At 32.4% G+C, this 12653-nt stretch overlaps 2 protein-coding genes across 4 annotated transcripts in view; one reads left to right on the top strand and one right to left on the bottom strand.

Moving 5' to 3' along the window:
* Positions 1–7450, top strand: part of LOC114121131 (homeobox protein cut) — a 36263-nt gene extending 28813 nt beyond the window's left edge. Inside the window, exons 5-15 of one of the 3 annotated variants that reach the window (XM_050202359.1) lie at positions 576–706; positions 800–967; positions 1130–1589; positions 1751–2022; positions 2461–2624; positions 2692–2834; positions 2926–3317; positions 3468–3983; positions 4086–4603; positions 4670–4972; positions 5085–7450. In XM_050202359.1, coding sequence (XP_050058316.1) covers positions 576–706; positions 800–967; positions 1130–1589; positions 1751–2022; positions 2461–2624; positions 2692–2834; positions 2926–3317; positions 3468–3983; positions 4086–4603; positions 4670–4972; positions 5085–5882 — 3865 coding nt within the window. In that variant the 3' untranslated portion in view covers positions 5883–7450. The remainder of the gene's footprint in view (positions 1–575; positions 707–799; positions 968–1129; positions 1590–1750; positions 2023–2460; positions 2625–2691; positions 2835–2925; positions 3318–3467; positions 3984–4085; positions 4604–4669; positions 4973–5084) is intronic. The other 2 variants (XM_050202360.1, XM_050202361.1) reach the window with 2 other exon arrangements.
* A 195-nt stretch (positions 7451–7645) lies between these two features.
* LOC114121134 (keratin, type II cytoskeletal 2 epidermal-like) lies at positions 7646–9725 on the bottom strand. Its single transcript, XM_027983308.2, has 4 exons — positions 9565–9725; positions 8588–8993; positions 8171–8285; positions 7646–7976 (listed from the first exon to the last, which is right to left on the bottom strand). Exons 1-4 carry the CDS (start codon positions 9622–9624, stop codon positions 7838–7840), a joined length of 720 nt encoding a protein of 239 aa, XP_027839109.2. The 5' UTR covers positions 9625–9725; the 3' UTR covers positions 7646–7837.
* Between the last annotated feature and the right edge of the window lie 2928 nt (positions 9726–12653).

Genomic DNA, 12653 nt, shown 5'->3' on the forward strand with positions numbered 1-12653 from the left:
AAGTACCTACGTTAATGTGTTACATAATAAACAGCTTTTGTTTGAGCCAAAAAAAAAAAACATGATAAATACCTTATACTTCAATCTCAATATTTCCGACACATTAATGTGTGTACGTGGGCAATGATGGTGGTTTTTTTTTATACTTTAATTCACTATAATATTATATAGAAGTACTGGAATATTTTCAACTGATAAATATACCACTTATTAATAAAAAATAATATGCTTTGATAGCTTATTTTATTTATTTTTTTAATAAATAAATATACAACCAAAATATTTTTTGACATCAATGCCGATATTTTATAATCATGTGGATACAAACTAGTTTATTAAAACGAAATCTGGTATGCGAGGATAGGAAAAAATGTCATCGATATTAATTATATGGAACGAAAAGATGGTTATCGATACAGAATCGTCTTCATTTCTATTGTCAGCGGGGGGCTTACATAGTAAATGAGTCATAACGCTAACGAAATATTCGTTTGCTTAGTGATTTTTCACAATAAACGTGAATAACGGTGATAAAAAAACTATTATTTGATTTTTTTTTATTATGTATATTTTAGTGTACTGAAGGCCGTCGAATGTTCAGATGACCGTACTAACAAGTCACCAAACAACAACAAATCTGAAAATACACAAGGCACATCGCCTCAACAACAGAGGTCGTCTTGCAGTCCAGTGCCTGAAATTCAAAGTAAGTAAAACATTGCAATATTATAATAGCTCCCATTAGTAGCATCATATGAAAAAGTAGCATCGCTAAAACGGCCGTCTGTCTGTCTTATAGATGATTTTTCAGTTCCGGTGGCCCCACCCCCTCCCGGGCTACAAAACGTCGAACAGTTTGGCCCGATACTCGGCGAAGAGATCGTGGCCAACTGGCGAAGATCCCTCGAATGCAATAAATATGAACAAAAGAAAGTCTATACTTCTCCAAACCGACATGAAACTACCGGTAAGGAAAAGTCTAGACGTGTTCTTAAAATGAGGGGGAGGAGGCCTCGAGAATTGTTATTTTTTTTTTTTTTGTAGTTAACATATTTATGATTATTTAATTTAAAGTATATAATATATAATAATATAATATTATTAAATATTTTTTATAAATTATTTTTAGACAAGGAAAAGTCACCAGGCCTAGAATCTATTAAAACACCACCTCCGAGCACGTCTCCAGCACCTACTTCACCGTCTATCATGGTTCAACCAGCGCGATCTGCTAGTAGGTCCGGAACACCATGCAAATCGCCCACAAGTGAATCGAACAGTTCACCACGACTTAACAATAGTTCTCCTCATAACAACAACAATAACCCATCTCAGTTGAACAACAACAACAATAATAACAACAATATCCCTGCAGGCCTCATAAATGGTCTCTGTGGTCTTAATGTTGGTCTCAACAATAACATTTTAGGACCTGCTGGTGCTTTAGGCTTTGACTTGATAAAGTCGCCTTTTGATCACAGGTCTCCTTATCGATTTGGAGATGGTGATTGTACCATGGTTGGACGTTTTGGTGAATCACTTATACCGAAAGGTGATCCTATGGAAGCTAGACTCCAAGAAATGCTTAGGTATATAAAATTGTATATTATTAAAATTATTCTATACTAAATTTAATTAAATATTGTTATTAATTAATTAATTAAAATTAATAAAAAAATATTAATAAATAAATTAATTGTTTGAATACATTATTAGAATATTGTTAAAAATAATAAAATTTTTGTTATAGGTATAATATGGACAAATATTCTACCCAAAACTTGGATACATTGCATATAGCTCGTCGCGTACGTGAACTACTATCCATCCATAACGTGGGCCAAAGGTTGTTTGCCAAATATATTCTCGGGCTTTCCCAAGGGACCGTCAGTGAATTGTTGTCAAAACCTAAGCCATGGGACAAGCTGACCGAAAAGGGACGCGATAGCTATAGGAAAATGCATGCATGGGCATGTGACGAGAACGCGGTTATGCTACTCAAGTCGTTGATACCGAAAAAAGGTATGGTGTTCCGAAGCGATTATAGTTAATTTAACCCCGAGAAATTCCATTAATCAAGACCATTCAAGTAGGCAAACACGAGGGGTCAAAAGTCCGAAATCAATTAAGTTCTTGTTTTACGTAGTAGATGAAGTAATCTGGGGGCACTAATTAAAACCGCGAAACTTACCAGAACCCCTCTAAACAATTGTGGTCAATAGGGTCACCGTAAACCCATGGAAATTATCAATGTGAAAAAGAATAAATCTTTGTCAAAATATATAAACGTACAGTTTTACCATTGGTTTAACTAATTCGGACAAATTCTAAATTGTTAGGGACGGACAAAAGTCGAGATGGGGGTTTATTGTTTAAGAATAGTATCCCTTTATGCAAACTTGCTGGGTGTAGGTCATTAGGTTTTATCAAAGAAGGACTCCTTGTACTCATTGATTGCAGGTAAAGACTCTGGCATACCTACGGTCATGGGAAGAAATGAAAACGACGTCACCGATGAAAGGATTGTACACATATTGAACGAAGCGAGTCAAATGATGAAACCTAATCAACAACAAGACGATACTCAAAGCAATGATGAAAGCACTTCACCAAATCAATTAATTGTAATTATAATTTTTATTTTTTATTTTATATATATTAGTTTATATTAATGTTAATAATTTTATACAGAGGAGTACTTCTCCGTCCAGACAAAGACCTAAAGAAGATATACCACAAGAACAAGTGGCCCGACTGTATCAAGAAGAGCTATCCAAAATCATGGGCAAACGTTTGGAAGACTCCATGAGAAGCGGTGAACAGCCATTTGCAGGGTGAGTTTAGTTGTTATTATTACTATCATTATTATTTAGGTTTTTAAATTTATAATTTCGTAATAATTATTAATGTCAAAATTATTTTTAGCTGGCTCTTCCCTCATTTCTTCGGAAATCATACCGGCAACCACGATGATATTCGAACTGCGTTAGATGCTTATCACCGAGAATTGTCAAAGTTACAAAACTGTCCACAGAGCCAACTGTCAGGATTATTAGCTCTTCAACAACAAGCTGCCGTTGCAGCAATGTCAAACAACAACAATAATAACAATAACAATACCATACAAGGAACCGGTATGGCTCAAGACTTGTCCTTACCAAAAGACAGAAAAGATATTTATCCGTTTGTACAACGAAAAGATTTTGCTGTTAAAGTAAATGGAACTGACGTTTCAGACAAAGAGTCTGAAACTGTAGCAGAAGCAATGAAACAAGCCGGGAGTGCTTTTTCGCTAGTTCGACCTAAAACTGAACAAAGTGAGTTATTCAAATAATAAAAATAAAATATTTTTGTAATAAAAAATAAATTGTATTGTATTGTACAATCAGGATACCTATTATGCATAAATCATACACTGTACAGTGTACATAACTTGATATAATTATATTTGTTTTTGTTCAAATTAGGTGGTACATCTTCTGTAGGAAGCTCAGCTAGCTCACCATTAGGTAATAATATTTTACCTCCTGAGGACTTCGGTCAATCGGCTGCAGTCAGTCCACTCCAAAGAATGGCTTCAATTACAAATGCTTTAATTTCTCAACCCGCTACTCCACATCATCATTCTCCTTCACAGAGACCTCTGAAAGCTGTATTGCCACCAATAACTCAACAACAATTTGACCAATTTAACAATCTGAATACTGAAGAAATTGTGAGAAAAGTCAAAGAGCAACTTAGTCAATTTTCGATCAGTCAGAGACTATTTGGAGAATCTGTGTTGGGTCTTTCTCAAGGAAGTGTGTCCGATCTCTTGGCTAGACCAAAACCATGGCATATGTTGACTCAAAAAGGAAGAGAACCTTTTATAAGAATGAAAATGTTTTTGGAAGATGACAAAGCTGTGCATAAACTAGTTGCTTCACAATATAAAATTGCACCAGAGAAGCTTATGCGAACTGGAGGATACGGTGGATCAAGTCGTAAGTATATTATTTTAATTTAACAATGTAAATAGACGCTGATTAAATATTTTAATAGATTTTTTTGTACCTATTTATTAATATTGTTATTTTTATGTATAGCTATGAATCAGAATTTAGTAAAGTCAACACACACTTTCGGTGGTAAAATGACCCCTTCACCACTTGATCTCTTAAAAGTTAGTGATGTGGATCGCCAAACACCACATCATCATATTCTTACCTCAATGTGCAACACGTCTACAACAATGTCAGAAGATTCTGATATGGCGTCTTCACTGCAATCGCCGAGCAACCATCATATTCAAATTCAGTCTCCAGGTGGGCATCACCACGCAACTTCGTCTACTGCTTCTTCATTGATATCTACGGGTAGTCAACTTGCATCTATGATGGCCACTGATAATAAACTTAAAGCAAGTCCAGTACCAAACAATGGAATTCCGCAAAACCTGATGTTACAACACGTGGCTGCAGCTTTCCAAAATTCTGGAACACGTCACCCACCAGCAGTTGTACCATCAGTCTATGAGATGGCTGCTCTAACGCAAGATCTTGATACACAGACTATTACTACTAAAATAAAGGAAGCACTACTCGCTAATAATATTGGACAAAAAGTAAATATTAAAAAAAAAAAAAAATTATAAATGTTCTATTTACTAATTATGTATGTTTTTTTTAAGATTTTCGGTGAAGCTGTACTTGGACTCTCTCAGGGATCAGTTAGTGAATTGCTATCAAAACCTAAGCCATGGCATATGCTGAGCATTAAAGGCCGTGAACCATTCATTCGGATGCAACTTTGGTTATCTGATCAACATAATGTGGAAAGATTACAAGCGATTAAAAGTGAAAGGAGAGAGTTGAACAAAAGAAGACGAGGATCTGGACAACAAGACAATGGAAGTGACACATCTTCAAATGACACTTCAGATTTTTACCACAGTGGCACTAGTAGTCCTCCATCTGCTGCTAAAAAACAACGAGTAAGTATCATATAAATATTATACATGTTATTATTTTAATCGTTATTATATAAATATTTTTGTAATTATATAATATTATGGTCATTATAATAATACATATTATGATTTTTAGGTTCTGTTTTCCGATGAACAAAAAGAAGCATTGAAACTAGCGTTTGCCCTGGATCAATACCCGAGTGTGGGTACAATCGAGTTTCTTGCATCGGAATTGAATTTAGCGACTAGGACAATAACGAACTGGTTCCATAACCATAGAATGAGAATCAAGCAACAATCTCCTCATTCTGATTCACAGCAACAACAATCACAAACTGGTCCTGGATTCGATCCGATTCAGTTTAGAATTCTCTTAAGCCATCGACTAGGTTTTGGTGGCCTCCCGATACCATTTAACGCAGGCAACCCTTATTTACAACATGGCGCCGATCTGTCTTCCTTCATACCAATGTTGACGTCGTCCTCTTCGGCTACCGTGGATGAACAAATGTCCGGATTGGATTTGAGCGTGAAACACGAAGTAGACACTGACTTTGATGACGAAGATAGCCGGTCGGAAGAGTCGGAACCTCGAGAAGAAATCCCGGCCGTACCTGTAGTTGGAAGTTCTCGCAGAAAACCAGCTGCTCCACAATGGGTGAACCCCGATTGGTTGCAATCCGAACAGAAGCAACAGCAACAGCAATCCGAAGTCATTATAAACGGCGTTTGCGTAATGCAAGCGGCCGATGGCTGTGCCGAAAGAAGAAGGTCGGAAACCATTCGAGTAGAACCATCGGATGTTAACGACGAAGACAAGTCTGGTAGATCTACACCATCGGAAACAAGTTCCTTAAAACAAGAATCAGATGGTGAACACGAACAGGAAGCCATCAGTGTTAAGGAAGAGAAATCGTGGAACAACGAATTTTAGAGATTAGGCCAACGAAATGTTACCACAACCTACGTGTGTAACAGATTATGACATAGTTAATTTTTTTATAACGTTTTGTAAACACCGTTTGTAAATAGTTATTATACATATAAATATATTATTATAAATCATATACTATATTATATATATAATTATATAAATATAATGAATGTGCAATTTTTTAGACTTAAATACGCATCCCAAAAATTGTTTGATTTGTATCACTTGAGTGGTCCTATATTTTTTGTGATTATATAGTTTCTTTATTACAACTTACTATTTTGTTTAAATTTAATGTTAGTGTGAAAAACAAACTTCAACTAAAACAGTTTAAAATAACTAGAAAGACTGTCACATCTTTAAGTACAGCATCAATAATTTCTTAGTTCCACGATGTAAACAATTTTTTCTAGTCTATCACGGTCTCTAGTCTTGGGAAAGTTTTTCATTTATAAAAAAAAAATACCTTATAATATTATATAATGCAATAATTATAATATTTGAACCGAAAACCATTGGGAACCATTTGAGACCTGTTAAAATAAGACTTATAGTGTTATTCGAAGGGTTAAGAAACCAAACGGATCAACCCGATTTATTTCGTTTAACTAATAGTTCTAGATAATAAGAGACTAATATCTGTAAAAAAAAAAATCGGGAAAAATTACGTTTTGAAGGTATAAAATGTCAAATAATTTTTATGTTAGAATATATACTCTTTGATTCGACGTAACGATTCGATCCGTTTGGTTTCCAAACCTTTTATTTATTATTATTATTATTATTATTATTATTATTAGTGTAAATGAGTACCTATTCTACTATAATTTTGTAATTTTTAAATATATTTATTTGTAAAATATCGTGTAGTTTTAACGAAATCGTAAACACTAGATATTAGATATAAGTAGGTTTGATAATGTTCTGCGATTGTTATTGAGTCGTGTCGTTGTAGTTGTCGCCTCTGATGCTACTGGCGTTATGTCACCACATACCTATACGAACATAGGCGTGAACATCTTACTAAGATTTTTCTAGTAAATACGCCGAAACTGTACAGTATGTGTGTGACAAGTCTGCTGGATAATTATGACTCAATGACGGACATGGAACAATAATGAATGTACTAAGATAAGCCTACTTAATTGCACCAAAAATAATATGTATAAAAAAACCAACTGTTTAGTGTAAATACTCTACATTTTTTAAACTATTCTATTAAGTTTCACTCGCTTATTATTGTTGTACCTTAGGCAGTTGATTTTTTTTTTTTTGTGGAATCAAATCAAAAACTTTTTCAAAAATAATAAATATTGTTATTTTTTTCTTCGTTCTGATATTAATTTGTTTGTTCGATATTTTTATTATTATTTTTTTTTTTTTTAAACTATTCTACTTATAATTATTTTTTATAAGTAAGACTATTTGGTGTTGACTACAATATTATTATGAACAATATAATTGTTAATTTATTTTCATTGGTTTATAGTTAAGAAAATTTCCACATGACATCTCACCGTCTGTCCTTTTTTAAGAAAACAATAAATAAATACAATTATTATAATCAATATCTCGTTAGTATTAATCGATAATTACCTAGTAAAATATTATTTATTGATATATACAAACATATTTATTTTGTATATAGATACGAATTGCTCTTACGATTTAAGGATTCATATCATTCGATTGTTCTCGTGAATAGTAATGTGTAAAAATGATTTAAAAAAATTGATTTTATTAAAAATAATAATAAAACAAAATTATTTAAAATTGTTTTTTTTATTATCAATAGTATTGTTAACATTGTATCATATAAATAATAAAAAAAAAATAATAGTAAAAATTATAATATATATACTATACGCAAGTACACGATGGGATTGTTACGATAACGATAGTTTTTGTCATGCAATTGAATGCTTTTTAACGCTGCGGATGACCGTGCGTAAGTCTCACATATGTGTGGAAGTGGTTGGCATTCCCATGGCCATTCCCGATCCTAAACCCATCCATGAAAATAGTAGACAGTTCGGTTGGTAATACACCGGCTGTGGTGGTGGTTGATAGAAAAATTTGCACCATCCCTGGCACCTGAAAAATCGATTTATTAATATTTAAAATATTATTACGATCGATCACAAGAATCGACGCAACAATATATTGTATATTATTTATATTATAATATCAACGATCGAGCAATTGCCGATCTTAAGAGATCGGAACCGATACGACACAACTTTATAGGTTACAAAACATTATATTGGTTAACCATTGTACTTCCTTACCAGTTCGGGTACATAATGATCGTTTGCGAAGTGTATGACGTGGTCGTTGGTGCCGGGGGCCTTGGTGCTTGTGTTGTGGTTCTCGGCGGTGGCGTGGTCGTCGGAGGGTGTGTGGCTGAAATAGTGAAAACGAAATTTTCATGGATTTGTTTAGAAGTAAAAGATGAGAAAATCATAGGTAAGAAATTAATAATTTAAAGTGAGATGATGTCAAAGTACCTATTGAAAATCTTTATAGTATATAATATTAAATGATGAATAATATTTACTATTAAAATCGGCATACATATTTTTCAAATTTAATTTTATATTATTTGCATCACATTTTAATTTTACACCAGTTTGGTTTTTGACACACATCTATATTATATAGTACACCACTTATTAGTGTTTTAAAATGATTACAAAATCGCTTACTCGGTGGCTGGGTCGTAGGCGCAGGTCTTGATACCACATCTTGTACTTGTTGCTGAATTACTTGAAATTGTATTGGTTGGCATATCGTGTCACATCCGAATGGAGGGAAAAACGGGAAAGGCAATTGTATTCCCGACATCCCGTTCATAGCAACAGGCATGGTACTGCCACTGCCAGCACCACTGCCACCGCCACCTGCACCACCACTACCGCCACCTGCACCACCACTACCGCCACCTGCACCACCACTACCGCCACCTGCACCACCACTACCGCCGCCACTTCCGCCACTGCCGCCACCGCCACTGCCGCCACTTCCGCCGCTACCGCCACCACCACCGCCGTGGCTACTGTCACTGCCTCCGCCCCCACCGTGTCCGTCACCAGCCGCTTTTTCTTGGCATATCTATAGCAATTACACTCGAATTAGTGGCTATCATATCTGCATAAGTTGCGAACTCGCAATCCAATTTATTTAGACAATATTGATTAATTATTAAATAATATTAATATAATTATTTGATTATAAAATTTTGATTGTACCGAGTGCAGCTGAGTATTTGTATTTTATCATTTATATCAATTGATTTCAAATCGTCGAAAATCTATATTACCTATATCGTTGCATTTACCGCGGATTGCCATTTTTTTTTCTCGAGCACCTCACATCGTCAAACATATATAATATCGATAAAAAAAAAATAATAATAAGAATGAGAATTTTTAAAGAACTTATACGTTTCAATTTTTATTTACTAATCTGATTATACAACAATCCGTCGATTAAATAATTTTTAAAAAAGAAGTGCGCTAGTCTAGGAAAACGCATATTATTATAATATTACCCAAAACAAATGCACAAGATCTTTGATCCATCTAGTTAAACGAGTATATAGACTTTATATAATCATGAAACCTGCCGAAGCGCAGCTTAAGAAGTATTGTAATAATAGTAAAAAATGTATGTAGGTACTCACAGTTTGACTTATAAATAATGCGGCTACAAGCCATGTGGTATATGTCACTTTGAAATGCATAGCGATGTTTAATAATATGATTTAACAACTATACACGGTGCAGTTGTGTTTTATACTCAGAACGTTGGCATGTGGTGGTGACATTGAGCGGAATAGAGGTTAGTGTTTTTCCCCGGTTTCCCAGTGGTTCATAAGTCCCACTCCGAAGCTATTGTAATATTAAGGTTTATTAGCTCTTATTGACACACTATTTGTATAGGACGGGCCTTTAAGGTCAACAATTTTAATTCATTGATTTCAAGGTACGCGTAAACAATGCGAAACCATGTATTGTTTTAAAATGAACGAAATCTGTTGTTTTTCCGTCTAATGATCTAGAATCAAAAATTCGCGTACAATTATATGGGTGTCTAAAACTGATTTGGTACCTATTTAAACTCGTCAATAATTAACGATGATAAAATTATAATATACAGAATCATACTTTTATAAGTGAATTTTAAATAGCAGGTCATCACGCAAATGAATAAGCATATTGTATAATACAATGTAATATACATGCATGGTGATTCACTAAGCATACCCATCATCAATTCCTTCTTTAATAATGCAGTGATTCAAAACCATATTTTTGGAATTGTCAGATAAAGACAATATTCTCCAATAGGTACCCGATAATTTAAAAGGAGTAAGTATCATGTAATGATCCGATCTTCTGTTTTTCAAATAAAAACACCCTTTATTTTAAACAATATGTATTTTTTACCTATAGGTCATAAAGCTATATAATGATTTGAAAACTATAGTTATTTACATTAATCTATCATTATAAGTGCAACAATATTTCAAGTAAAATAAATAAGAGATTTAATACTACATTCATCTATGACCTATAGTTATGTATATTTTAATAAAACTATATTTTTAATTTTTAAGCTATACCTATCTACTGAATAGTTTAAAATATAAAATGGGTGGGTTACGTTTGAAAAATGCATCACCACAGGGCACTCATTAAGTTGAACAAAAAGTCTCAAGCACCTATTCTAAAATATGATATTTATGTATAGGTATAAATATTTAAAAATTCCAAAAATTAAATTTTGAATAACTACATTGTTAAATAAAAACGGGATGAGCATGGTGTATGAATCATTCTATGTAATATTATTAGAGTAGTGTATAATTTTTTTTAAGTATGACAAACTAATTTTGTAAGTATATCTAAATGTGTTGTTTGACACTTTGACAGCGTTGTGTTCGAACAAAAGTTGAAGAACAAAAAAATCAGACAAAGAAGATGGACTGTCACGACACTCACGAGTTCTATCTATAGAATAGATACTCATCAATGTACATACATTTAGTTACGTACCTGCATAGGATCACGGGTAGGTACACACTATACAACGTTTGTCGATTTACTTTTAAAAAGACCAATCGTCACCTGTGTCGTTATTATGTAAAATATCACTGATGTATGATATAAGTCATCATTGATACCGTTACAAACTACAAATACATACGAAAATATGTAATAACTAATAAAGAATTATGCTTACTAAATATAACATAATAGTCATCCGTGTACACATATAATATATAATGTATTATACTTAACACTATATATGTATATGTATACGACACATCGTCATTAGTCTTCACCGCAATTTGTACTTTATAAGGGACTCGGGATGACCATAATACTCATTACAAATATTATTTATGTTATTGTAATATATACTATTTAATCAAGGCTGAATTATAATAAGATTGTGTAATCATAAAATTTATCAATAGGAACTTATTATTTGATCTACATTTCAATTACTATACTTAAATTATAATTTAAAAGGCTATAAAACCTCTCACTAAATTACTTTTGTATAACAGATTCCACAACCCCGTTACAATTTTTACTTTGTCCGTAAGTTATATCGTTGGTATTTTTGTAGAAATATCTAAAAAAAAAAAAAATCCAAATAATATTAATTACTCAACTCTTCATATTTTAATTATTCACCAATACACGGAATGGTTGCGAATTTTTATAACTGCGTATACATTTACATCAATTATCATTAAAGATTATCAGTGAATTAGATTTCGATAATTTTGATCATTTATTTATTATTCATATACATTATAATAAATACTATTTTCTTGGGACTTTTGTATGATATGTATGTGACCAATAATTAGATAACATATTATGTGTAATAATTATTTAACATTTTACGCGTTGTTTAACGTTTGGAATTATTGTGCTATGATTGTTATGAATTATAATACTCAATGTTTGATACAGTTGAAAAAAATAATGACGGCCAACGGATTCTATAACCTTGGGTACTCATTTTTTTTTTATCACAATAATAATAAACCTAAATGATAATTTTTGTATTGTTTGCAGATGTGAATAATGTAGTTAATACTTACCTACAATCACTTGTCTATGAAATATAAATAAAATATGATTCAACTAAAATGCTCTGCCAAATGGAGTTTTTATATAATAGATGGATTATACAGAAGTTAAGAAAAAAAGATTACAAAGGTCCAATAGTTAAATTGTGTAAGTATATGTGGACAGAATATTTATTGAGTCAAATACTGAAACTTAAGTGTAACTTGTCGGTAAATTATGAGTTAAAACATTAAATCAAAATGACAAAAAATATGAACATTTTATATTATCGATTAAACACCGTTTACACTATTAACACGGATAATCAATTCAGAAATATACCTATATAAAATAACCATATTATTGAATAGGTAGTAATTAGTTTACAAAACAATATTAGTGTTAAAATCTATAGCCGTAAACTATTTTATTCTAAGTTGTCGTATTAAATCTAAATAAATTATTGATAATTTTTCAGTATTTATGTAGCCTCCTCGAGAATTCATTTTTGAGTTATAAATAAATATTTTATTACCTATATTAAAATAACTTCGATCAGATGAATTGTACCTATTTGTTCGAATTTCTGTGAACATTTAAATTAACATTCTTGCATATAATATTTACAGTGGATAGTCAATTCTTTCAATTAATTTTACACGTATTAAATATGAAATAGTAA

The sequence above is a fragment of the Aphis gossypii genome, chromosome 2 (assembly GCF_020184175.1).
Source record: "Aphis gossypii isolate Hap1 chromosome 2, ASM2018417v2, whole genome shotgun sequence".
Classification (NCBI taxonomy): Eukaryota; Metazoa; Arthropoda; class Insecta; order Hemiptera; family Aphididae; genus Aphis; species Aphis gossypii.

Coding starts and splice junctions, on each gene's coding strand:
- LOC114121134 (XM_027983308.2), bottom strand. CDS start 9,624: ATGCATTTCAAAGTGACATATACCACATGGCTTGTAGCCGCATTATTT. Junction 8,286..8,587: donor GCCTACGACCCAGCCACCGA/GTAAGCGATTTT, acceptor TCACTATTTCAG/CCACACACCCTCCGACGACC. Junction 7,977..8,170: donor ATCATTATGTACCCGAACTG/GTAAGGAAGTAC, acceptor TCGATTTTTCAG/GTGCCAGGGATGGTGCAAAT.